At 34.4% G+C, this 27,759-nt stretch overlaps 1 protein-coding gene and 1 long non-coding RNA gene across 3 annotated transcripts in view; both read right to left on the reverse strand.

The window, feature by feature from the left end:
- The window catches only part of LOC136039891 (neurobeachin-like protein 1), a 182,834-nt gene extending 170,054 nt beyond the window's left edge, over nt 1–12,780 (reverse strand). The window contains exons 1-2 of the mRNA XM_065723869.1: nt 12,746–12,780; nt 736–899 (exon numbers count right to left, since the gene is read on the reverse strand). Coding sequence (XP_065579941.1) covers nt 736–841 — 106 coding nt within the window. The 5' untranslated portion in view covers nt 842–899; nt 12,746–12,780. The remainder of the gene's footprint in view (nt 1–735; nt 900–12,745) is intronic.
- A 7,010-nt stretch (nt 12,781–19,790) lies between these two features.
- LOC136034287 (uncharacterized) overlaps nt 19,791–27,759 on the reverse strand; it is a 48,853-nt gene continuing 40,884 nt past the window's right edge. For both annotated transcript variants that reach the window (XR_010619156.1, XR_010619155.1), the window contains one exon: nt 19,791–20,471. This is a non-coding gene — a long non-coding RNA (uncharacterized LOC136034287). The remainder of the gene's footprint in view (nt 20,472–27,759) is intronic.

Below are 27,759 nucleotides of genomic sequence, written 5' to 3' on the forward strand. Positions count from 1 at the left end.
TTTCATAGATGGTTCAAAAATAGTTAGTAAGACTTCAATAGGAGCCTACCTTCCTCCTCTAAATCTATTCACTTAAAAAAAAAAAAAAAAAAAAAAAAAAAAAAAAAAAAAAAAAAAAAAAAAAAAAAAAAACTGTTTCGATGCGTCAGCGTCATGTCACCTGGAATAAATGACAAAAATATGGTGCTTCGCACTGGTTTAACCAATCTTTTGCCAGATTCTAAAATCAAAAATATTTTAGTTTATTCAAACTCAATGCTGAGTTTTAAGCTCCTAGATTTAGCCTCACCATATAAGCCAGACATAGATACCTTCTATTGAGTAACAGTTACATATACAGTAACAGTTACAAAGGATATAAAGACTTACCTCCAATAATATCCTAAACACTTAGGTTTTATGGGTAGCCATTATGCCAAAAAAAATTGCTAAAAAATTTCCTGAATATTAAACAGCGAAGGGAGAACCCCATTCTCCTGAGAAATATAACTTGATGGAGATTATCACAGACTGTTGTAACAAATAATAGATTTATTTCCCTCTCAAATCTGTTCTTGATATATGATAATATCTGTCCAGGCTTAATTACGTTGGGACTTAAAGAAAAAAAGAAAGCTTTTTACTAGCAACTGAGCTTTAGGTATTTTACCATCACTGGACAGCCTTTCTTTAAAGGAGAATAAATTAAATGGCAAGTAAAATTTGTACAAGTAGCATATATAAGTCATTTCATACTCTGATCTTGATGGCCAAATGTCCAAAAGCATGTAGCATCGACATCAGAAGAACCTTCAGCTAAAGATGCAAATCGCATAAAACTTTCAAGGGATAAATGACTCATTCTTCCAGTACTGCCAAGACATATGAATTGCTGAAGGCTTATATATTTCAGTACATATCTAAAATATACAAACTTTAAAATCTTATTTGGACAAAATACATATAATATATGGTAGTTCTACATTTTACATTAGTTTCACCTTGCTGGTATCATAAAACCATTTTCTTTGGCAAACAATTCTATGGAAGCAGAATCATGAACAGATATATGACTATCATATCATTCTTTATTGATAAATTATGATTGAGATTTGCGCTGTTAAACAGTGTGTCTGATAAATAGTTCTCGTCATATCTTATTTAGTTCCACTTAAGCCTAAAACTTACAAGTGATACTTCTGTTGATTATAAATTCAAAGACATCTTGCCAATAGATTACAAATGGCATCTTATAAGTGGATAAAGCTGTTCCATCAACTGCGGTTGAGAAAAATAGATAAAAATGAATAAAGTTAAAAGGTTAGTCAAAAAACAAAAAATTGGATAAAACAAAAAACTGACTAAAAACTAATTAGCCCATGAAAACTTGAAAAGAAACGATCGTGGTCAAAAGATAAACATAAGAAATAACATGGAATTAAAAGGACCTAAAATAATTTAAAATAGAGTCAAACGTCAACACTACAAACAAAGAACAATTTAAAACTTCATTATAACTTTCTGTTTTGTAGTAAATTGGAACGATTATAGGAATCTTCTTGCCTGTTTCTTTGCAAACTTTCTCCTGATTGAGTTGTGATGAGAAGGGAAATGTTCCTGGCCCTTGGAATTTAGGAAAGCCTTCAACTAAAGCTAATGCAAAGGCCCCGACGTCTGTTGTTTTGTGGAAGAAGCATAAATCTTTTTGAAATTGAGATAGGAAGTACTCAGGAAATTTACTTTGCTCCAATATCATTTGGAATTTTCCAAGTTGGCATATCCTTTAGGTATCACAACGCTGTGATTTGAGATAAACACAATCTGAACTAGGCAATCATATGCATTTGAGTAACAAAAAAAAATTGCAGGCAAAATGCCAAAAAATGTAACCACAACAACGCTTAGTTTATCGTAAAAAAGCGAGTTTCAATTTCTTTCTGTTGAACTTCTGGCTAGGATATTGCTGGCCTAAGGAACAATAAGAAAAAACTCACAAATCGCTGTGTAATAAATGCAGAGAAATGAAATGATAAAAAAAACATAAAAAAGTGGCAGAAAAAAGGACTAGGCCTAGGCTTATTTACCCCTAAGAATCAAATTTCAGGAGAATAGTGCTTTGAAATTGAAAACCATGGTCATTTTCTAGTTTCAGATACCGGACTGCTGGTCTCACATTCAAACTGCCAGTCTTGATTAAGTTTGAATTTTTATGAGAAATAAACATAGACCTTAAAAAATAATCAGTAAGGTACACAGTCCAAATTTGTGACTTGTGGTCCAGTTTCAGAAACTTGATCAGCAGTCTTGAATTTGAACCACAAGTCTTAAGGAATTTGTCTTTTTTTGGTTAAAAAAAAATACAGTCTAAAAATAATTGATAAGCAGTTGAAATTTGTGATTTCAATTTGAACTGTAAGTGTCATAAATATAATTTTTTGGAGACAGCATGCTTTTAAAGTACTACAAAACACCCTTGACACACTGCAAACAAAGATCTATGTTTACAGAAAAAAGCTGAACTTTTAATCTTTGAATTATTCAGTATACCAAGAGAAGTATTCTCATTTTAGCCACAAACTGCAACCACTTGCCAGAGCAAGTGCTTTTTCCGGATTAAAACCATTCAGCTACAAATAGAGCAGGTCATGCAAGGAAAGACAGAAACTCTATCTCACAGGGGTTATAGAGACAAAACAGACTGAAAAAGGGACTTGAAGAACTTTTTGGGCCTGAAAAAGAAACCAATTTTTATGGAAATATCCAAAATACCAAGCACTGTTCACTTACTTTGCACATTTACTTCAGCATAGCTACTTTAAATACAATATAATAAAAGAAAATAGCGCATAAACAGGGACAGTAGATATGCCGAAGTTCCTTTATATGGCAATTTCTTCAAAACATTCAAAATCTGTTTTCTTTTTTAACAGTTGATTTAACCTTCCAAACACCTGTCCTAAAGTCTTTGTCATTTTCCTTTTGAGCTTTTAAACATCTAACATAACCTTTGCTACCTGTATCACAGCCAAAATCTTTGAATCAAGAGCGTTATCTAGTCTTTTCGTTCATTGTTCCAAAAGACGCGTGAAACCAAGAAAGGAAAGGACATAATAAATGAAAAATAAAAATAAATCAAATATGTGAAAAAACGAGTAATTTGCGGGGCTTCCACTTTTAGGGAGATTACCCTATTTTAGGGAGAAATCACTTCTTTTAGGGACACTTATTTTGAATTTAGGGACAAAGGGAAATCTGGGGCGAAGTAAGGATTTTCAGGAAAATCTGGGGTAAAGTAAGGATTTTCAGTGAAAGTTTGACATTTTCAAACAAAAAGCTGAAAAATTCATCATTGTAATATTTCTTAGTGAAAAAGATCTAAAACTTCATGTTGAAGTATTGAACATGGTTAACCGTAGTGATGGATCAGCTGAGGGTCTGACTAACTGCATCAAACAAGTCATTGAAAAAAAAAACTCGATTCTCCGGCAAAATATTGTTGAATTTTATGCAGATACTACTAAATGTCATGCTTGGAGCCAATAGATCTGCTTCAATGCTAATGAAAGCCATGGTGCCTCATATCTTGAATGTAAAATGCTCGTACCATCTTATTCACTTATGTTCATCCTATGCGGTTTTGTCACTTCCCAAGACACTAGAAGACTTGGCACGAAATATCTATGCCCACTTTTCCAGGAGTGCTTCCAGGCGAGATAAGTATGCCGAATTTAAGAAGTTCCTTGAATGCAAAGCACTCCCAATTCTTGCAACAGGACAGACCCCTTGGTTGTCCCTTCAGGCCTGCATAAAGAGGCTTATTGAGCACCGGGTTGCTGTTACTCATTATTTCATAGAAACCACGTTTGACGACCCAACTATAACCAATGACATTATCTTGTCAACATTACAAAGCAAGTTGAATACCTTGAATTTATGGACTACTCTCTTGGCCTCTAATGATTTCAGCACAGTTTTACAATCTGAGCTTCCACTTCTTCATTCCCTAAAGGTAAGTGTCAGCAAACTTGTGAATAATGTTGCGTCTAACTTCATGGAACTAGACTATATTGGAAGTATTGGTTTCTTTACCGAACTGAATCCTTACCTTTCAAGTGAGTACCTGCCTTTAAGCCAGACATATGTGGGAGTAGCTGTAACCGATTCAATGCAAGAACTCGTAAATGATCAAGAGTCAAGTAATAATATTGATCTCTTTTACCAGTCTTTATTATATAGTCCTAATCAAGCAGATTCAAGACCGTTTCAAGTTTGAAGACGAAATTTTAGACAGTTTGGAATTGGTTGAACAAAGGAATGCAAGAAATTTGACAATTGCCTTTTTAAAAGATTGCGGTAGGCTATTTACAGCAGATATTAAAGTTGCCTCTTCAAAAAGAATTAAATAAAAAAAAAGTTTTTTTTAACTGAAAGTAAGGAGCGACATTAAAACTTAAAACGAACAGAAATTCCTTCGTATATGAATGGGGCTGCTTCCTCATCAACGCCCTGCTCTTTACGATAAAGTTTGACTCTTTCTCTCAACTCTTCTTTTTAAAACAGTAAAAAACTTTAGTGTAAAGAGCGGGGTTTCCTTTCTAGGTTTCATATTTCATGTATAGCCAGAGTGGTGTTAGAATGTATATTGTTTCAAAAGATTGCTTAACCATTTCCTGTACTGACACCTCTTCTTCCTTCCTATCTACATCACTTTCTAATGTAACTATGGATTTTTTCTCTTTTTTTAGCCTTTCTTTGAATGTATGAGGCTCTTCTTCTTTGTGCTGCTTTCTTTCTTCTTCTTTCGTCTCTTCAGATTTCTCGGAAGCTAAGCTTTCAATATGTTTTTCATACGCCAATTGGACAAATCTTACAAATAAAATTTTCTCAGAGGAGAAGGAATGGAGTTCTTCCCAGCATCAATGTCTGATTCTTGTTAAGAGCCTTTCTTGATTTAAAGAAACCGTACTCTACATTTACACTTGAAAGTGAAACGATGAGACAAGCACAAATGACATTTGTCAAATTAAAATAACTCTCATCCTTGTTACAGGATAACTATCAACTTGTTGGTCAGTTGGGTCTTTAGCTTCATCTTCCAACAGGATCAAACATCAGTCATCTTGCAACCTGTCAACATCAATACTAGTTGCTAACACCTACAGCTAGTGCCCCTTTCATAGTCAGAGGATCTTTCCCAAAAAATGAATTAGGAATTTCCTGTTGAACAAGAACTCTTCCCTCTATGTAGAGGAAATTTTTTAGGTTGACAGCAGCAATAAAATGTTGAAGAATCAAACAGTTTATGATAATAAACTATAAGTAAGGAGCAGTCTAGCTCAATAGAAACCAACAATCTAGAAAAAAGAATTTTGATACCAAAAGACATATTAGGGGAATTGGCTTATTATGCTGATTCCAAATATTTAAATTATTTTAAATTTAGTCTTACCTGTCAAAGGCTACAAACCATAGAAACTTGCCTGGTTTTCGAAAAAAGGGAAAAGTATCCCCGAAATGACATATAATTTTAATTAAAACTGCACCATCAAATTTAACATATTAGAGAACCCTACTGTGGAGGTTTCAAGCCAGTATCTGCAAAAATGAGGAATTTTGTATTTTTTGTCTAAAGAAAGATCATGGATGCATGTTTTTTGTTGTTGTTTTTTTCCAAGGGAGATTGTATTGACCCAGTGGTCCTAGAATATCGGAAGAAGGCTCATTCAAATGGAAATTAAAAGTTCTAGTGCCCTTTTTCAGTGAAAAAAGATTGGACCGCAACTAGGCACCCTCCCACGCCCCCTTTTCTCAAAAGCTTCTAATCAACGCTTTGAGATAGCCATTTTGTTCAGCATAGTTAAAGTCCAAATAACTATGCCTTTGGAGATAATAAAACCCTCCACATACCCTGGGAAAAAGTCTTTAGGTTATAAAGTTTGCCTGTTGTTTACATATAGTATTTGTTATTGGAAGTATGCAAATATTTCTTGAGTGGGGAGGGGAGATGAATTTTCTGCTGGGAGACTTTTCCACAAGGAGAATTTTCCATGGTGGGGAAGTTCCCAGGGGATAAATTTTTCAGGGGAAACTTTACAGTAGAGGAATTTTCCAAAACTCCTATACAAAATTCTTCTTATGTCTTACTTTCTCTTTGCAAACTCAATTTTATATATTTAGAAGTTAAGGGTAATTGTCTGGGGTGAATTTTCACCAGGATTTGAAGTATCTAGGGGATACATCTGTGGGAAGGAAGGATTGTTCCATGGAGGTTGAGCCAGATTTTCTGACATTATTTAAAAAGAAAAACAATCATAAATTAAGTAAAAAAATTCCATGAACAGTAAGGAGCAACATTAAACTTAAAATGAAAAGAAATTATTGTGCATATGAGGGGGTTTTCCCCTCCTCAACACCTCACTCTTTACACTAAAGTTGGAATTTTATCCCCATTCCTTAAGAAAGACTCCTGAAACACAAGGTTTGTTTAACTAGAACAATAAGAAACTTTTTTATAAGTAGTAAAAAACTTAAGTGTAAAGAGCAAGGTGTTGAGGAGGGGGCAATCCCCCTCAAAACCTCTCTTGTTTTTTGTTTTTTTTTTTTACTGCAGTTGATATTTTCAAAAGTCAAGAATATGTCTTTATCAAGATGGTCTCAAACTGCAGGGTTAATGATCCCCCTGAAAATACTCTGGCTGTATACATGGGAAAGAACACAGATAACAAGATCACACAGCTCCAAATCAGTATGAACTGGAGGCCTGTCCTTCTATAAAAAAAAAAAAAATCAAAAAAAAAATCCTGATATAGGGTAGCAATGAAGATGACAAAGTGTGATTTTACAACAACCAGGTCTGACTCAACCAACAAGATTGTATTCTTATACTAAGAGCTACTTGCTAACAATGGTCTCTTCCATGAGACAAAATCAGGAAAATAGGTCTGCAGGGTTTTCCACTGCTCAATCCCTCTTTCCACCAGTTCTTTGAGGCTTGACCATCAAGTTGGAATTTCCTTCACTAACTTGTCATGCAGTACTGACTCATATTTTAGAACAGACTCACAGTTTTAAGATCTAAAGAACCATTTGTGGAAAAAAAGAGCCAGAGTTCAATGTCCATGTCTGCAACAATATCACCAAAAACCAGTACAGCCTTGTGATATATGTTATTCACAACATAGAGGTTTCAGGCACCAATGTTCAAAAGAAGCTTTTCCATGTATCAGCTTTTTAGTTTATCAATCAACTTGAAAACTTTCTTGTTAATTTACTACACACTACTACTCAATATAGTCATCTCTTACTACTAAAGACCAACATTATTCTTGAACCTCCTGTCAACTTTTCACCTGTTTCATCCCTAATAAAACACCTTTCAAGGTGTCTGCTAACAACTTTGGCTACATGATAAGAGAAGTGCCTTATACATATTTGAAGCTCTTGGCGGCTGGGGTCATTTGTTGTTTCATAATGCTCAAATACATAATAACGAGAATCCTTGATTTTTTTTTCAATATTTCATTCTAGAAAAAAAGGTCAACTAGATGTTTGAATTTCAAAGAGCTCAATGCAAACTTTTCTGAAACATCATCACTTCAATACAAGATACTTCATGCACTAAAGAATAGCTTCAGCTTAATAGACAGCTTCTTTTAAAAACAACACACAAATGACCTTTGGATGGGCACCCTGGAAAGTTCCAGCAGGGACAGTGGTCAGTCATGATTGACCAGGGTCTAGTTTCATCACTGTACTTACATATGATTGTTACCCATATTATGCTGTTTGAGATTAATAAAGCCAAGAGAGGAGTTTCCAACAGACTCTATTGAAAAAATAGACTTCTTTTTTTCTGTGGATCAGATGTGCACCAATCAACATACAAAGGACCAACATCATCTTTCTCCTTTAAGTGCTCATTTTAAGCTTGTGCTTCCCCATTACTTAGCAAAACTAATGCTCTAAAACAAATGTAAGCTAACTATGCAAAAACAACTCCCTCAACCTAACACGTTTTCAGAGGCAGCACAATAGAGTTGCCTATAGTAAAGGCCATAAGGCTTCAACGTTTTATTATTTTCCTCAGAGGCACTTCATATGGAAGGGGTGGTCCAATAAACTGCTGAGGGTGGCTCATTTACTTGGAAATTGGAAGCTCTAATGCCCTTTTTAAGAGTCAAAAGTGATTGGAGGGCATCTAGCATGCCTTCTTTTTCAAATACATCTGATCAAAATTTTGAGACAGCCATTTTGTTCAAAATAGTTTAAAGATCACATAACCTAAACTTTGGGGTCAACCCCCCCCCCCCCAAGCTGGCGGCAAGTGTTTTTAAGTTGGAAATTGAAAATTAGAATAGTCACTTTTTTCAAAATAGTCCATGTATCATATAACATGCCTTTGGGGTTGACACAGCCCTTCAGAGCTGGGGACAAGGGTTTGAAGTTATGTCCTGGGGGAATATAAGATTTTTTTATGGAAGGGGTTGTCTGGTCATACTTTGGAGGATACATGATTGATTGGAAATTGAAAGTTCTAGTTCCTTTTTTAAGAGTCAACAGTAATTTGGAGGGCAATTAGCTAACTAGTTGGCTATTAATATTCCAGTTATATATAAACTTAAGTTTAAACTAGTCTGCTATCAACAGAGTCCCATATACAGGTGGGGGCAGGGGTGGTGGGTACCTAGCTTCACACTCTTTCTCCCTAGATGAAAGTTAAATTATTGGGCTAATTTACTTACAGGATCCAGTACCTATAGGGAAAACTTACATGTCAGACACTCTCTAGATGCATGGTTAGCATCCTGTATAGTTCAAAGTTAAAGTCTAGTTCTAGTAATCATGTGAATATAAATGTTCTCTCCAGAATCAATCAAGTCGATTTTTGAAGCAATTTAGGTTCCTGGCTTTCACAACTGTTTCAGGGAGGGAGTTCCAATAGTCAATTGCTCTGATGCTCCAAATATTTGCTCTTGCTCTGTTCTGAGTCACTGGTTTGAAAAAATTATAGGGATGGCCTCTTGTAGTTTTAACTTTAGCAGGCTGAAAGTAATTGTCAAAGCTAAGTTTCTCCAGGTTGTTATTTGCCTTGTAAATTTATGTATGATCTCCACATTGCCACCTATATTTTAGAGAGGGTAGCTGTAGATGGCATAGTCTGTCTTCATAGGTCAAATCTTTGAGTCCTAGGAGAAGCTTTGTTGCTTTTCTTTGTACTTTCTCGAGTTCAGCAGAGTCTAATTTATAGTTGGTGCCCCAGATGATATTTCTGTACTCAATGGTTGGTCTGAAAGGGTTGGCCTTTGTAGAGTTTGGTGAAAGTGAGCTTATCAAGATGTTTGAAGCTTTGTCTAATTAAACCAACTAATTGAGTAGCTTTGGTAACTATTTTCTCAGCCTAATCATGGAACTTGAGCTGGGAGTCAATTATGATGCCAAAATCTTGTTCAGAGTCTACAAGCTCTAAAAGTATTATTGATCCTGTTTTGTCAGCCATTGTAAGCTTTGGTTCTGGGAAATCTTTCTTCTTTCCTACAGGACTTTTGATTTTATAGGGTTCAAATTCAAACCAAGATCTTGTAAGTTTTTTATTAGCTTGTTGATGTCTTCCTGCAGTAATGAGATGTCTGTATAGCCTGTTACTTTTCTGTACAGCTTGGTATCATCTGCATATATGTTTGTTGTGCTTGCAATACCAGTGCTTATACTGTTGATGAAAATAATGAAGGGAAGTGGTCCAAGGGCACTCCCCTGAATTACTCCACTGGTCACATTAGAATATTCTGAGAGGGTATCACCTACTCTGACTTTTTGGACTCTTTTTCTGAGAAACAATTTGATCCTTGTTAATATTTGTTTGGGGAGGTTGAAGTCTTGAAGCTTCCAGATAAGGTCAGTATGTGGGACGCTCTCAAAGGCTTTTTTGATGTCAAAGACGACTGCTAGAATGCAGTGACCTTCTTCAAGGGCTTTTGTCCAGTCATTTAGAGTTTCTAGCAGAAAAGTAGTACAGCTTCTGTTAGTAAGGAATCCATACTGATTAGGGTTTATGAGGTCCTTTTGTAGAGTATGAGAGAGTATTCTGTCTCTTAGGCATCTAATATTATATCACTTTACACATAGACATCCTAAATGTAAACAAATTCTAATTTATGGTAATAGTTGACTGTGAAAAATCAGTCTAAGTATATACAAAAGGTTACAATAGTGAACTGGCTGGCAAATTGAATTTTCACATAAACAGGAAAGGAAAATAGTGAGCTAGGATTTGTCTGCCATGGAGAGCTAATAGTTTCCTTTTTTAAAGAGGAGGGGATATGAAGGTTATTAGAATTACGTTTTGGGAAAGTAAGCACTGAAAAGGCATTGGCAAGATTACCTGCCATGGAGTCAGGGTGTTTGAAAATAGTTTTCTTTTTTGAAGAGGAAGGAGGCATCTGTATCCCTATTGATAAACCCCCGTTGATAATAAGGTTAAAATTCATAAATACAGCAATAATTCCTGTTCAAGTCTATCAAAGTCTACCTGTTCAAGCCTGAGGAATGCATAAAATAAAATAAAAATTATTGTGGAAAATTGAATAAAAAAGAATAATGCATATTTTACTAAAACAAATTAAACTAAATAATATTGTGTGGTTCTTGGAAACCAAGAGCTTGTTTGGCAGAACAAGGCATATTTTGGGATGGTCTTGTTTCATTCAGCTTTTAGTTAAGACAGACAACTCAAAATACAAACATATTATTGGTAGGATTTTATCTCTTTTATTGGAAGGTCTTCAAACTAGAAAATAACAACTACTTATCTAATTATACATAGTATATGGAAGTCTATTTGTATCAGACTAGTTGGGTATTTCAAGCTCTAGTGTATATATTGCTGATACCTTAATAACCAACTAGTCTAGCTAGCTAATTCCACAGTTTATAAAGAACCTTATTGATGGTTGACTGATTGGCTACTATAAAATCAGGTTTATATATAACTAGGACCTTAATAGCCAACTAGTTAGCTAATTCTATATTGTAGACCTATATAAAACTCTGTTGATAGCTGAGTAGTTGGCTATTTTAAACTTGAATTTAATGTAACTGGGGTCTTAACATGGTCATAATTTTCTATGGTGCAGGGGAGCCAACTGCCCCTCCCAAACATTGTTCCCTCTCCTCAGCTGAAATTTATTTTGTTGTTTTTAATGTTGTCAAAACTAAGATAAGCCTGCATTATTAACACACCCACAGAAATGGGTCAGTTTTCTTCAGTTTATCATTACCTTTATGACTCATTTTTCAGTTTTACTATTATTTTCTCTTAATTTGGAAAAATTGGCTTCAACTACACCCTCCCTGCACCCAAGGACTTTGACAAAATTACATCACTGGATCTTAAAAACCAACTAGTCAGTGGCAGATCTAGGGAGGGCTGGGAGGCTCCAGGTTCCAAGATCTTTCCTTGGGCACCCTTATTCCTTGTTTTTCTTTCTTTTTAAAAATAAATTTGTCAATTTAGTCAATTATTTGCAACCCTTTCAAACTGGGTCCCCAATATTTTGCTTATTGGCTTCCTTGTCCTCTCCTCAAGATATTGCTCTAGATCTGCCCCTGCAACTAGTTAGCTAACTGTTTAGTGTATAATTAATTGTATTAGTAGCTGACTAGTTGGCAAATTCAGGCTAAAATATAGGTAATTTTTTTGCAGTTCATATAGTTGACTTGCCAATAAAGTGAAAATACCACTTGATGCCTTTTTTATGTTCTTTACAAATATTATAATTGCTTTTACCACAAATTTTTGTGTCTGCACTTTTTGAGCTCTTAAAAATGATAAATTTTCAAATAAAGAATGTGTTATTGGTTGTTTTGACAAAATAATACTATATTTTTTCAGTGCTGTTTTTTTGGTCATTTTTAACAAAATAAAACTATATTTTCTCAGTGCCAAAGTATTTATAATAAGGTTAGGTCAAAAAGTGCCTAAATTAAAATTTGCAGTAGAAATAACTATTATATTTGTGAAGAACATAAAAAAGGAATCAAGCAGCCTATGTTCACTTTATTGGTAAGTCAAGTAGGCTATATGAACTGAGAAAAATTTACCAAAATATATATATATATATATATATATATATATATATATATATATATATATATATATATATATATATATATATATATATATATATATATAGGCCTATATATATATATATATATATATATATATATATATATATATATATATATGAAATCTAAAAGCCAATTAATTGGCCAGTTTCAACATTCCACAAATATGTTGAGATTCATAGGCATATTAGCCACCTAGTTGACTAGAAAACTTTTTGAATTTATAGGCTAATATTTAGCTATTGAGTTTTCTCTATAGATAAACTATGCTTTTTTAAAATTATTGATGAGATGGAAACAATTTAGAGTCAGGCTATGTCTAGCTTTAAGTAGGGTAGGATAGGCCTAGCATACCAGCCAAAACTATAACCAATTTACCAAATTCTCCATATTACTGGAGAGGGGTCAAATCCCCCCTAGCGACGCCCCTGCTCGGGCCCTAACTATTGAATTTAAGGCCCAGAAGAAATGTTTTTGTTACCATCAGATATGTTGTGCAGCAAATGGTAGCCCTTGTAGTTGCATTTTTGGAGCCTCAAACTACCCTAACACAATACTTAATGTTTGTGAATAAACTATAAGTGAAAAACTCACTCAAACTATACTAAACAAGCTATATTGTCATCCCTAAAAACGAAACAAATACCCATGTTTAATTTTTTCGAAATGTAACGAAGGCCGGACCAGGGTTTCCAGTTCACGATGGGAAGTTTTCCGTTCTATTACGCCAAAAACCCGTAAAATTTCAACGACTGAGAACGAAAAATCCGTCACATTTTCCGTTAAAAAATCCTAAAAATCCATATCAAAAATCTGTTCAAATAGAACTCTTGTGGTAATTAGTTGTTACAAGCAGAACAGTGTGCTCTGTCGAAGCACTTCCTGGAGTTCAATGCTGCCCTCAAAAAAGATTCCACCAGATCCGTGGGCATTCAAACAAGAAAAAGAAGCTAAAAGTTCCATTTATTCACCCCTTGAAAAAGGTGGTGGGAACGGGGATAGATAAGAGGGTTGGACATATAATGCGTTGGCTACTTGAATTTCACCTAAAATATCGTCAAGCCGAATTGCGGATCAGTAAGTGTGTTCTTACCCAGAGTTGTCTTCCGAGTTCGCATCTCGTTTCTCCATTTTTGTGTTTTTAATGTAACTAATTCTCCCCCCCCCCCGTACACACGAAGATACCAAAAGAGTTGTAAGACCGATGTTTAACAGTTCATGGATATTTTTCATATAGTCCAGAATGTCGCTGAGTATCTCGTTGCCTGTGAATTGCTAAATGAATTCCGCAACTATCTCATTGTGAAAAAGAACACAACTTCATGAAACCAAGTGTGTCAGTGACGCTTCTGCTTGAGTTGGACTAGAATATATCTCAGGACGTTCATTTTTCAGACTCTAGACTAGGCTTTCTATCTGATCGTACAGCTGAAGCATACAATATTCTGTTAAGTGGTATAAGAATCAGCCCGTTGTCTGAATAATTAGGCAACTAAGCTGACTCAGTAAAGATTGTCCTTTTATTGTGATAGACCACGATCTGCAGTTACTTTGGGCTAAAAGAGATCGACGAATTTGATTTTTATGTACGATAGATCTATTAGAACTCGGAAGCTAGCTCCTTTGAAAGCCTCTAAATTTTGAGAAAATACACGCTTAGTGACTAGAACGGATATGGATATCAATTAACTATAATGTATAATGGTGTATATAAAAACAAACAACCATTTTCTGGGATGCTGGGATACAATGGAAATCAGCTACCACTATATGTTGGCGACGGCATCAGCTCCAAATACGAATCTTTGCTGTATCTGCTTAATCGCCTCGACGTAAAGACAACGGGCTAACTCATGCACCAAATTAACAGAAAGGTCGTTAGTGCGAGTTCTTCGGTCTGACTGCAACGTCTCCAGAGATCCATAGGTGAGTATCCCAAGATATACCTCTTCCAAAGCAAGGTATTCCCTGACATTTTCAGGGTCCAAATTTAACGCAGACGTCCCTCTGACGTAGACTTCTTTCATAAAGTTCATTGCCAATTTACGGATCAGCAGCTCCACTTCTGGTTTTATATGATGGAAGAGCGGCTTCTCGCATTGGAAGAGTTTGTTATAATCATTGAGTAAATCCATAACATAGCTTTCAAATTCCAACTGGATTCTCAGAAGTGGATTACTGAACGCTTGTGCAGCTCGATCCTTAGCGTGAGTAGGGTCTTTGAACGCTAACCCTTGGAAGTAGAGTTGCAGAGGACTCCACTGTTCGAGAATCCTATCAACGTACAATTTAAGTGAAAGCCAATGTGTCTGCCCTGGCGAGAGCATTTGATGGATATCTGCGTCCGTAAATCTTTGGAAGGCAACAAAGTCGCTCAATCTCTTAACACTCATGTTGAAATGGGCATACACGGTACGACATAGATCTTCTAACCCCTTTGTTAGCTTCTTACAGGCATAAGATGCTACTAGATGTATCATATGGCTGCTACACTTTACACAGGTGATCCAGGGATAGATGATCTTGCCTTGATCCTGCTGACAACGGAACTGTCGGAGCCAAACATGGTATTGCAGGCATCTGAACAGTAGCCAATCCAGTTCTCGAGTGGTATCTTTCTATCTTTGATAGCTTTCTCTACAAGCTCAAAGACTGTCTCAGCTCTTGACTCAGAACATTCGACCATGTCTGCAACTCAAGTTCTGAGTTGCAAATTTTGACGGCAACAGCAAGTTGTTTCACCACACTGACATCAATTGTCTCATCGATAATGACCGTGAACTGAGTTGTCTCGAGTTTTTTGCAAAGCATCTCATCAAAATAAGGCCCTAGCCCTTGACGAACAATGTTAGTTGCTTTCTGTTTTCCAAGAGCAATCTTTTCAGTTACAGACTTATTTGGCAGGCTTTTCACAAGTGGTACTAGCTGGTCAATCACCGTAACAATATATTCAGCCTCTAAAGTTCAGGGTTCCCGGGTGGCTAAAGTACCAGCCGGTTAATACAGGCTAAAAAATGATTTCTTCCGGTATGGTTAAAATCGAGTGGCATGGATAAAATCAAATAACTGGCTAAAATCAAATTTCTAACTGCTACTGCGTGATTTTGGTAGCTCTCCGCTATTCTAAGACTGTCATACTTCTTTCAGGTATTAAAGAAACCGTGTAACCACGTGTAACATTCTGTCAGTAAAACAAGAAGGGAAAGCTACGAAATTACAAATTCAATTCTTGAAGTAACCTATTTACTAACTGCGTATCGTGTCAACGTATGCAACAAAACGCCTCCTCAGTTTCCAATAGCTTCCTCGCTTTAATATAACACAGTACTAACTCCCGGTATAAATAAATAGGGAATCAACCTGACCTGATGACTCACTGCATAGCTCACGGCTGCTTGAAAAGTGGATACGACTTGATCGTGTTAAACCCAAACCGGTTTCTGGACTGGAGTAGGCGAGCTAATTAGTCCGGGAAACAACCCTGGTTGAAAAATAGTCGGAACGGAAAACAACAAAGAAACAACAGTAAAGATTGATACTTAAAAAGATCAGTGTAATTTGAGTTTGAGAATTGAGAATAAAAACAACTAAATTCAATTTTTACGTAAAATCTTTGAAATTCCGTCAAAAATCCGGAAATCCGACAGATCAAATTCTCATCTGTCGAAGACCCAAAAAATTCGTTTTTGACGGAAAAATCCGTCAAAGTGGAAACGCTGGGCTAACCCTAAGGTGTGCTATCGAATGATGGAGAAAAAAGGCAGCATAGAAAAAGCGTAAAAGCAGCTGGAGAATGTGTGGAAAAAAATGTAACTAGAAAATAAAACTCGTGAGCCTGAAAAGAGCGTTGCTGTATTAGCAGTGGTTTCAATTATAAGGGAGGGGGCTGTATCATCCCTAGATTTTGTGAAATATTTTTGGGGGGTACTTCCACTGAAAACATTATTTTTTGAATTTTCACTGAAAAAGGAATAAATTTGGCACCCCCCCTCGATTCTAGAAAACAAACTTTCTCTCTCTCCCGTCCTAAATTTTTGTGAATTGACACCACTGCGTATTAGAAAAAATTAGCTAGTCGAAGTTTCATACGAATAGATTTCATTTTAAGGCGTACTTCGAAAAGATTCAAAAAGTAAATGAAGCGAAAATCTTTAGCTTGGAAGTAAAGGAATATATCGCAACAGAAATAACAAATTTAAATTCTTTGTGATTGTCGGTCATACACTTAGCCTTAAATTTCGAAACAATAACGGAAAAGAAACTGCTTTGAGTCTTTTGGTTGTTACTAACTGCACGACACTTATACATGTTGTCTACCAGCTGTCTATATTACTCGTCCAGAAGAATTAAATAAATTTATTAAAACTTGTCTCCTGCATAGAAAAAAACACAGTGTATTATCTTTTCACAAGTTCTTCTGTGCAAATATAATGGCTTTATGCTAGTCACAATATCCCCTTCAATATTCTAAAAATAAAAATAAAAATGTAAATAATATTTACAGGTTAAAATAGCTTTGAAATTTTCAAATTTCAATTAAAAAAAGCCAACATTCTACACTAAAAAGCAGTTAAAATAAAATAAGTTTGAGGGGAAAAACATTTTTAAAACATTAGAATATGTATATTAAACTGACATATAAACTAATATTGAACTGCTGCTTCTCTAAGCCACAGAACTGAGGATTAATTTAATTATTTTCTTATGAACTACTAGAGTAATTCTAACTATTCCTGTCGTGAGGCTCAACCAGCACATATGAGAGCGAAACCAAGGGAACTAGGAGTCATATAGCTAAATTAGCAGAATATTTTGAACTTAATCTTTCCAAAAAGTAAAGAAATTTACCTTGCTTGCTGAGAGCTCAACCACCGTAGCTGGAAAAGGAGAAATTTTCAAGACGCAAATTTTTAGAAAAGCAGGGAAACAAATCTGTTATGGGTTTTCGGCTGCTATTAACTACCCGTTGTTTACCAGCGGTCTATATTATTCTTCTGGAAGATTTAGAAATATCTTCAAAAAAAATGTCTATTCAAAAAAAAAAAAAAAAAAAACTAATATAATTTTCATACAATCCTGATAAGGGGGGTTTAATACCAGAATTGCCTCTCACTCAATTGGACTATTTGTTCTGGCTTTTTCTACAATTAGCCATGGCTTGATGCACACAACTATTCAATTTAATTCAAAGGAGCTCACGTTTAATAAGCTTTTTTAACAAGTATTTTAATGCAAAATGAAATGTAATAGCATTACACCCATAAAGGCCCGCCCTCCAATATACTTCAAATACGGCTAGAAAAATTTAGACTATATTTATAGATATATTAAGATAAATAGATACAAAATTTAGATTATCATCCTTAGATATATTCAAGCTTTCATCAAAAAATTAGCCACATCTTAGACTAAAAGGCAGTTAGAATAAAACAAGAACGTAGAGAGAAACATCCTTTAAACAGATTTCTGAGAGACAAAAGTAAAAAAAAAAGTTCCACCGGGATTTGTTTCTAAGACAACAAACAAGCGATTGGAACGCTTGTCTTTCACCTCATCTACTAAAAATGAAAATACATATATTTAATAAGCTTTTCAGCGAGTGTTCCCATGCAAAATAAAATGTAATAGCATAACAACCATAACCATATACCCTTTAATATGCTTGAAAAATGGAAAGAAAAAACAAAATTTTCTTTATAGGTTATCAAGCTGAGATATTTTCAAATTTGACTGTAGCAATATGCAAATTTTTAGGAAGCCGAAAAAATAAAAACTTTTTAAGGTTTTTGACTATTATTAACTACCCATTGCTTATCAATCGCCTATATTAACTTCTGGAACATTAAAAAAAACTTCTATTTTTAGACACTTGAATATACGCATTTTGTAAGCTTTTATGCAAGCGTGTCCATGCAAAGTAAAATCTAATAGTGATAAACAAAAAATCACCTAAAAACCAATATGCTTAAAATGGAAACAAAAAGTGTTTTTATTTATAGGGTATCTAGCTTTAGTATTTAAAATTCTCCATTAAACCTTACACTAAAACGCAGGTAAAATAAAATACTATCTAAGGAAAAAATCATCAGAGATATTTTTGTGAGACAAATAAACAAAGTTTCACCAGAATTTGCTTCTAAGAAAACAAACAAGCGAATCGAACGCTTAACTTTAGTATATTTCATCTCTTCCATTTACACAAAAATCATATTTTATAAACTTTTTCGTAAATCATAAAAAAAAAGTTTCTAGTTTTCCAGCCCATTTTTTTCCAAATCTGAATATGCCGAAATGCAGATTATTAAGAAAGCAAAAGTTGTTACTAACTACAAGAGGGTAATACAAGTTTATGAAAGCCACAAAAAAAAGAAAAAGAAAAAAGAGTTCTTTGGCTGCTGCTAACCACGTTCACGAGGCTTATTGCCGAAATGTATATTTTTAAGAGAGCAAAAAAAAAAAAAACAAAAAAAAAAAACGCTGTTACAAACTACACGAGGCTTATACATGTTGTCTACCTGCTGTCTATGTTATTCTTCCGGAAGAATTACATAAGTTTATAAAAACTTATCTTCTGTCTAAAAAACAAGAGCCAAGAGCTCATATGGCACTTGTGACGAGGTCAGAAGGCCAAGAGCTTCTTCACACCAAGTTTCATTACGATCTCTCTATTCTAAGCATTTTCCAAGATTTCCGGTTTTCCCCTCCAACTCCCCCCCCTAATGTCACGAGATCCGGTTGGGATTCAAAATAAGAGCTCTGAAACCCGAGGTCCTTCTAAATATCAAATTTAGTTAAGATCCGATAACCCGTTCGTAAGTTAAAAAATACCTCATTTTTTCTAATTTTTCCGAATTAACCGTCCTTCCACCCCCCCCCCTCCCCAGATGGTCGAATCGGGGAAGCGACTATTTATAATTTAATCTGGTCGGGTCCCTGATACGCCTGCCAACTTTCAGCGATCGCTATATTGATCACGTATCTAGTTTCGGATCTTCTTCATTTAAAAATTGGGGTCGTCCGAGATTCGAGCCTGAGACCTCTCGCAAGCTAAGATAAAATTATACCCCTAGACCACAAGCCATACTTAAGAAGAATAATCATTTGTTCTATCGGCAAATAAAATTTTTCTCGACTATCTTATTCGCTCAAAAGATGACCGAATCGGGGAAGAGACTATTTTTAATTTAATCTCGTCTGGTCCCTAATACGCCTGCCAACTTTCATCGTCCTAGCTTATCTGAAAGTGCCCAAACTAGCAAAAGCGGGACCAACAGACCGATAGAAATTGCGATCGCTATATGTCCCTTGGTAAATGCCAAGTGCCATAAAAACAAAAAAAAAAAACTTTATCACCTAAGATATTTTTTTTTTTGTAAAAAATCCGACTATCAGCAAACACACTTTATGATCTTTTTCACAAGTTCTTCTCTGCCAAATATAATGGCTTTATGCTCATCACAATATGCCCTTCAATATTCTAAAAAAAGGATAAAAAAGTAAATAATTTTTACAGGTTAAATGGCAAGGATATTTTCAAATTTTCATTAAAAAAAAGGCGACATTCTACACTAAAAAGTAGTGAAAATAAAAAAAAAGTTTCAGGAGAAAAACATCGTTAGATACATTTTTACGACATAGAAATAAAATAAGTTTCACTAGAATTCTCTTCTAAGAAAACGTTAAAGCAAATAGAACCACTCAACTTCAGTATATTTTATATTTTCTATAACAGAAGTACATGTAAATACCTTTCTGGTGGAATTATATACTTTTTCCAAGGATATCTGTCTCCTTTGATTTAAGGCAGCTGGGTGGTTTCTGACACTTTAGATCAATTCTTGTAATGTTTATCTTTTTTTCTTACGAGTTCAATCTATGTTGCACCTTATGCTGCAACCATGATTTGGGGATTTAGAAGGAACTTATGATATCCACGGTTTCTTTGCCAAGCAAAATCACTTACACTTCGTTTTTATTCAAGATTATTATGCAGAATGCGAATTATTTTTCCATACTCTATACCAAACATGCCACTAACATAATTAACACCTTCCAGGCATTCCAATGGCTTACTCACAAGTCTGGGTCCATAATCCAACAAAGCTTCTTTTTTAAAACTATATACCAACTTGTTATTTACGCCGTTAACACTGTCGAGACATTCAAAGGGTTCATTTACAAGTCTTAGTTCTTATTTCAAAAAGATTTCTTAGTGATCAGTGACGCATCAGACTGGGGTTGCAGAGGTACTCAGGGTTATGTCGGGCATCATATTATTCCTTAGTCAGTTTACAGGCGTTATAGCTCGATATTGAATATCAAATGAGCCCTTCTCTAATATTCACATGAACGTGTATTGTATGTAATAACCCCTGTAAAAAGAGAAATTATACATAGGAGACAGTATGCTCTTTATAGTGTCAATGCGAATATGTTGATTACCATCAGCCAGGCAAATAGTTAGGCTCCAAATGTTAAGTGAAGAGTTTTTATAACAACCTTCCCCATTAGCAACCTTCCTTTTAAGTCTCATCATAACAGAAAGATTGAATGTCTGATGTGACTTGAAGTTCGAGGAAAAGTGGCACTGATTTTTTCTTTTTTTACTATGTTAAATAACCGAATATCTTACTCTGAGGTTAAGTTAAGGTACTGTGATCCCCAAATAATACTGGTAAAGAAACAAGTTAGCAGTAAATACTACAAAAAGTATTAACTTAATTTTTAATATTTGATACTATGTAATTGAACAATACGTTTTTATTTGTGACGGTAAAAAGCAAACTTTGCTATATTTATACACTGAAAAAGAAAAACTTCTTAAACTTTATTATTACAAATTAAAGTTGTCTCTATTAATTAATTAAAATTAACTAAGTTGGTTCATCAAAACCAACTTAATTTTTAAAATAAACTTTGATTATTGAGCAGTCAAAATAATATAAAAAGGGTCTTATTTTTGACAAAACGACAGATATGGTATACAGCGTTAAATGCCTAATTTTTTCCCCCTTTTTTCGTCTTTCGAGTTTTTCGGAAGTTTAGTATAGTAAAAATTTTGTTATAAAAGAAGTTAGTTTTTGTTGGCTGTTTTGAAGCCAATCTATCTCTGGTGGAAAGTTCACTACTTTTAACTAGAAGCGAAAAAAGTATTTAGGCAGTTCTTCACAGGTTCCCCATCCTCAGCACCGCGCCCTTTACGCTGAAGTTTTTTTTAGTAATTTTAAAAAGCGTATTATTGTTCTAATTAAACAGACCTTTTGTTTCAGGAGTCGTTCTTAAAGAATGAAGACAAAATTTAAACTTTAGCATAAAGAGTGATGTGTTGAGGAGGGGGAACCCCCTTCATATACGGAATAATTTCTGCTCGTCTTAAGTTTTAATGCTGCTCCTTACTTTCAGTTGAAAAAATTAGTTTTTTTAATTCAATTTCTGATCCTTTTCAAATAATGCCAGGAAATCTCGCTCCACCTCCACGGACAAATCCCTCCTCCCCAAGGTTAATTTCTCTTGACAATTCAATCCTTGCGAAAATTCACGGACAATTACCCCTAACGTCTCCATGCACAAAATTGAGTCGAAAAAAAGAGAAAGCAAGACATACGGAAATTTCGCAAAGGAATTCTGACAAATCAACCCAGTATAAAATTTTCTCTTTGGAAAATTCCCACCCCTACCCGAAAAATGAATGCACACTTTCCAATAACGAATACTATGCGAAAAAATTGGCACAATTTATAACTTAAAGACCCTTCTCCAGAGACTGGGAGGGGGTCTTGTCATCTCCAAATGTAAAGTTATTTGCCTTTCAACCTTACTGAACAAAATGGCTATGTCAAAATTTTTATCAGACGCTTTTTGAGAAAAAAGGGGCGAGGGAAGGGACATAGTTACCCTCCAATCTTTTTGGTCACTTAAAAACTGCATTAGAACTTTTAATTTCCGCTCGAGTGACCCCTATATCAATATTCAATGACTACTGGGTCGACAAGATCACCCCCGAAAAAAAGAAAAAAAAAGAGAACAAACCAACACTCATCCATGATTCTCCTTCTGGCAAAAAATCTAAAATTCTACATTTTGCATATAGGGGTTTGAAAATTTTACAGTAGGGTCGAAATCCTTAATAGATCGAATTATTTAATTTGCTCCAACTGATAGATTTGCTCAACTGATAGATGGCGTTTTTCTTCTTGTGCAGAAGTTTCTATTCGTAGAATCTCTTTTAGTCCCTTAAAAATAAAAAATATTCAGACCAAGCACTGGATACCATATAATCAGTTTTTATGAAGGTTGCATCGTCTGATGAGGGCTGAGGGATCACCAAGCGCTCTCTTTTGGATTTTTACCAATTCAGACCGAAATAATTTACAACAATCCATAATCGAAACTAGAAATTTCATACTAGAACACCTCGAATATATTTTGCACTTGCAGTGGTTTGATTGTATCCAACTTAAATATCTGATAATTGCATCAATACAAGCTCCCTAGATTTGAAACTGCGCTCTAACACTCTAACACAGGTGCTTTTCTAAACAACATAACAAAATGTCCAAATAACAATATTTATTATAGTCTGGATTCTTAAAACAGCTATACTAATTATTTTATGCAAAGTTAAGGGCACCCTTGAGGACAAAGAAGCCTTTGCATCCTTGGTTATGATAGCGAGCGTTGTCATTGGTGCCTTTGTCCCATGCGCCTCCCCCTCGAGTTTTTGTCCTAGATCCGCCTTTGAAGCGATGTTACATAACATCTGTTGAATGACAATAACCAGTTTATCCTTGAAAAAAAAAAACAATTCTAGGCATTGTTCTGTAGCCCTAATTAGGTCTTGAAAACTTTTTTTTTATGATCCTCAGGAATATTCCCCACATGCACACATAAGCCTTGCTCAGAAAATATTCAGCGTAACATAAACAGAAACAAAATCCAAACAAAATTACAGAAAAGGAAAACATCACAAAAAGAGAGACTACGTACCTGGGATGACAACAAAAATTAGAAAACATGGACAGCGGGTCGTTTATTTGTTCTTTTACGTAGGGGACATATATTTTTTGCACGTGTTAAGGCAAAACAACATATAGATGCAAGCTGTCGGATTCTGAGGTGAGGGGGTCAAGTCTTTTGAGAATATACTGTTGGTAGCAGGGTGAAGGGTTTGACAAGATTTTTCTGGAGAGATAAGTATGATCTACAAACTTAAAGAGTATCTCTTATAGCCTAATCGTTGAAGGTGGATGCTAATCCCCGAAAATTCAAGAAGAAACTTGTAGCGATCATGGAATTGACCTGGGGTAATTCCCCAAAGGCCAGAGGGGCATAAAATACTCTAATTTGGAGAAAGGTCTGGGACTTACTTCGTTCAAATGCTTGACTTCCAAGACTACATTGGCTGTACTGAAAACAACAAGAATAAAAACATAAGCTTCTAACAAGGTATAAAGTACAGATACCTCGATTTGCTAATCTATATTTAATAAAATATAATTGAACCGAGTAATTTTCAACATAAAAAAAACAAACAAAAAAACTACCGAACAAAAAACAACAGAGAAACCTGAACCCCCCCCCCCCCCAAAAAAAAACAGCTTATAAACTTATAGAACATTAAAATCCTTAATATAAGCTTATAAACTCTTTAACGTTTGCAATGAAAAAAACAGCAATCTGCAAAATACGAACTTATTAAGTTTGGATTTATAGGGGTCACACCACAATTCTATAGGCTATATTGGTTGACTTTCAATCTTTTTTTAACTTCCTTAGACATACTTGTATAATCACAAGTCAAAAGACTAGCATCATATTCATATAGTTTATCTTTATTTTTATTCGATTTTTATTTTATTACAGTTTATTTTTATTCGAGTTGTTTCCTTCACATTTCCGTTAGGAAAATATTTCCTTCCAATTTTCCTTAGCGCGTTTCCTTTTAACTTTTTCCAGCATTGCTGAAGAAGGAAGGTGGTGCCCTAGCAGAAAATTTGTCAAGTATTTTAGTTGGCAAATAAAATCATTCTTTATCTTTAGGTTTTTTAATCATTTTCTACAGCAAACTGAAAAATATAGACAACTACTCAAAAAAGATTATTCTTCAATTCATGCAAAGAATTGCTATTCAAATCTATTCATAAAATAATATATCTGTTCAAAATTATTAGCTGTGGTGAAAAATAATTTCGTTTCATTTAGTTTTCATTTTGAAGCAAATATACTACATGTTTTAATTTTAAGACAATTTAGACCATGGTCCAAAGACGATCCAAAGTGCAGATGCAAGAGTGCCATCTATTTCAGAACAAAGATAACTTTATCAAGATTTGAAGCATAGAAAAACAATATGGTGTCTTCCTTGCTTTTAATAGCAGTACGCTGTTCACTTGTAGCATTCGGTTTTGAACATTTTTCTAGACAGCTCAAATCCTATGTTCAAAGCATCTTCTTATACGGGGGTCGTTTTGCCCTTGTATGTAAAAACATGTTATTAATAACGCCCATATTCTGTTTTAGTTTTGTCTGACATTTACAATTTCATATTAAAAACATATCGGCATACCGTTGCTCATTAATGGACATTGTGCATGTTTCAAGGTCGTTGGATTGATGCTTGCGAAAAGGCTCTTATATTTATCATTTGGATTTTTCTGTTCTGTATTTTCTTTTTTTAGATGATAATGTTTATCCTGTAATACAATCTACTTTAGCTGACATTTTCAGGGCGAGCCAATACTATTGGCATATTATGTTGGTATACTTTCAACAATATGACGATATACTCTGAAAACAAAACATGGGCTTTTAAACATATATGGCTAATCACACCCAAAGTTTTAACTAAACAGACTATTATTAACAAAACAAACTACGTTATCATTTTGAGTTTGATAGATAAGTATTCTGTTAAACTCTAGACAAACTAGACAAAATAGACTAGAATAGAATAGATAGATAAGACAGACAGACAGATAGACTAGGTTTGTGGCTTTCGGGGCTGTAGGGGAAAGTAGCTCAATTCTTATTTGTGATATTTTCTCCTGTTCCAGATTTGTCTAGACTAATTTCTACACGTTAAAGGTTTCAGTCTTTCATTTTCAGAAATTTCTGTTCTTTTTCAGTTTGAAAAATAAGTAATTTGCAGCAACTTCTCCACTCTCTGCGTACAAATGAGTAACAAAATTTTCTTCTTTGTATTTTTAAATTATTAAAAATGCATACAAGACAGCCAAATTTTTGCTAAAATTAACTTTCAGGTAAAAAAAAATTCAAAAAAGGGGTTTGGATTTACCAACAGTTTTGGTTTATGTTCTTTGTAACCAAATAGAAGATACATCCTCATAAGATCAAAAACTAACATTCAGTTTAAAATAATTCAATTTTCTTCCTTTTCCTTTTATTTATTTTTAATAGGAAAAGAATTATTTTAGTAGCTTAACTGGCTTTGTTAATGAAGAAATTCAGGACCTTAGTGGATAGTAGAGATCTTGTACATTTTTCATGCAACGCTACCATTACGATTATATACGTTGTAATTAGGTAAAACAGCGGCAATAACTAAGCGTAGATAACGAAAAGAATATATAGCAAAGTTATAATTTTTAATATTTTCAGAGTTTATCACCTTATTATATCACACGGAACTGAAAGAATATCCAGTTAGTCTCCTACTGGAGTTAAGTCCCACGGAGATCTCAACAACATGCTGGACACTAATTATAAATATAAGCAATAACGGCATGAATCCGTCAACTTTTATCGGAGATTCTAGTATTTCCTATTCTCAAGTATTTCCGTAACTATTAACGTTTCACTGGTATATTAAAAAACAATCGATAATATCCTTAACTATTTAAGGAACAGTTCCTAGTTTTTTTTGCATAATTTACTCAGGAAATGCTACCCCCCCTTCAATAAAGTTCTATTTTATTACTAAACAAGTTGGATTTTTATTTTAGTTGGATCGCATTCAACCAATTTCCCTAGAGCTAGGTCTATGAAGTTAAAGTATCAAGTCATATCCAGTCATGGGTACGTCCAAACGTCAAATTTATGGAATAAAATTTAACAAATACCGAAGTAATACCGAACAATAGAGATTATTAATGAATAGCCCCGATTCCCTACACCCACTAAAAATGGTTTCTCATTTTTAATGGTTGTAGCATCTGCTGCAAACTAGTAAAGAACAAACTTTTTACTTCCCATAACAAATACTATACGTAAACTATAGGCAAATTTTAAAGCTTATAACCCTTTTCCCGGCTGTTGGGGAGTCAAGTTATCCCCAAAGACATAGTTATTGAACTTTTCAACTATGCTAAACAAAATGGCCATTTCAAAATTTTGACAAACGACTTCGGGAAAAGGGAGCATGGGAGGGGGCTAGTGCCCAAAGCTAGGGGCAATGAACCCTCTCCTGACATTCTAGGACAATTGGCTCCTAGTTCATTTACCCTATCTCCATGAAATAAATTTTATTATTTCTAAGTCATTTAAATTAAATACTCTTTTCAAATGTTGTGTTTTATTTTTAGAAAAATTATCATAAAAATAATTATTATAAAAAAAATCTGGAATAAACCCCTCTTTAAAGTACAAGACAAATTAAGTGTGTTGTATGCAAAACAAATTTGAATATAAGGAAATAATAAACTCATTGACAAACAAAAACACGTGATTACGATGAAAACGTGAGTGAAAAGCTTTTAACCGTTGGGAAGATTTCCAAAAAGATAAATTGCATCATCAATATGTCCATACAAAACAGGTTTGTCTGAGAGAAGATCACACGTGTCGCAGGATATAAACAAACATATGATTAAAATTAACTTATTGCTATGCAGCCAGAATAAATAGTTCAGTATAGAAAGGTTGAGTAATTAGATGACTATGAAAAAATGATTAAACAATGAAAAGAAAATGCGTAGAATTATTCAGAAAATAGGGCAAAGTGAAAAAAAAGTAAATGTAGTTAATGAGTTACTGAAGGCTATATTCATTTTATAGAGAAGATTTTTACACAGAATTAATACATGACGTCTGTTTGTATTAGACAAAGAAAATTATATTTAATTCTTTTTCTGTTTCTAAAATGAGGTTTGAAAAGAAGAGATCTTCAGAATTTAGAAAAAAAAGGCAAAGAACCTCCAGAGCTGTTTATAGAAAACAGGGCTTTGAATTAACGTTTCATTTGCTGTCTTTTTTTTTATAAGAATGGGTACCATATATAGCCTATTGCACAACTTTACGACAGCGGGATCATAAACCTGGGACCCATATTGCCAAGTAGAGCATCAGTCAAGAAGGAGTTCTAAAGATGTATGGATTAAACTTCATTGCGAGGCCCGGTGTAAAAAAAAAATACTCCATCTTTTCAGCTGTAAAAAAATGAAGTCTTATTAAACCCACCCAGAAAAAAAAATCTTAGAAGTTTCAACTCCTCCCCTCCTCCCATCCGTAGCTAAAAAGGAGGCTTACCCAAACCCATGTATGAAAAATCGATAAGTCCGTTAGCTTTATTAATGAAACCTCATTATTATAAAGTGAGAACTCGATTTCATGCTTCAGGTACTCGTTGTTTAATGTAACGTGATTGTTTTCGGAGTTGAGAGCGATGGACATTAGCCAATTAGCATATTCCATCATTTATCTGGA

The sequence above is a fragment of the Artemia franciscana genome, chromosome 2 (assembly GCF_032884065.1).
Source record: "Artemia franciscana chromosome 2, ASM3288406v1, whole genome shotgun sequence".
Lineage (NCBI taxonomy): Eukaryota > Metazoa > Arthropoda > Branchiopoda > Anostraca > Artemiidae > Artemia > Artemia franciscana.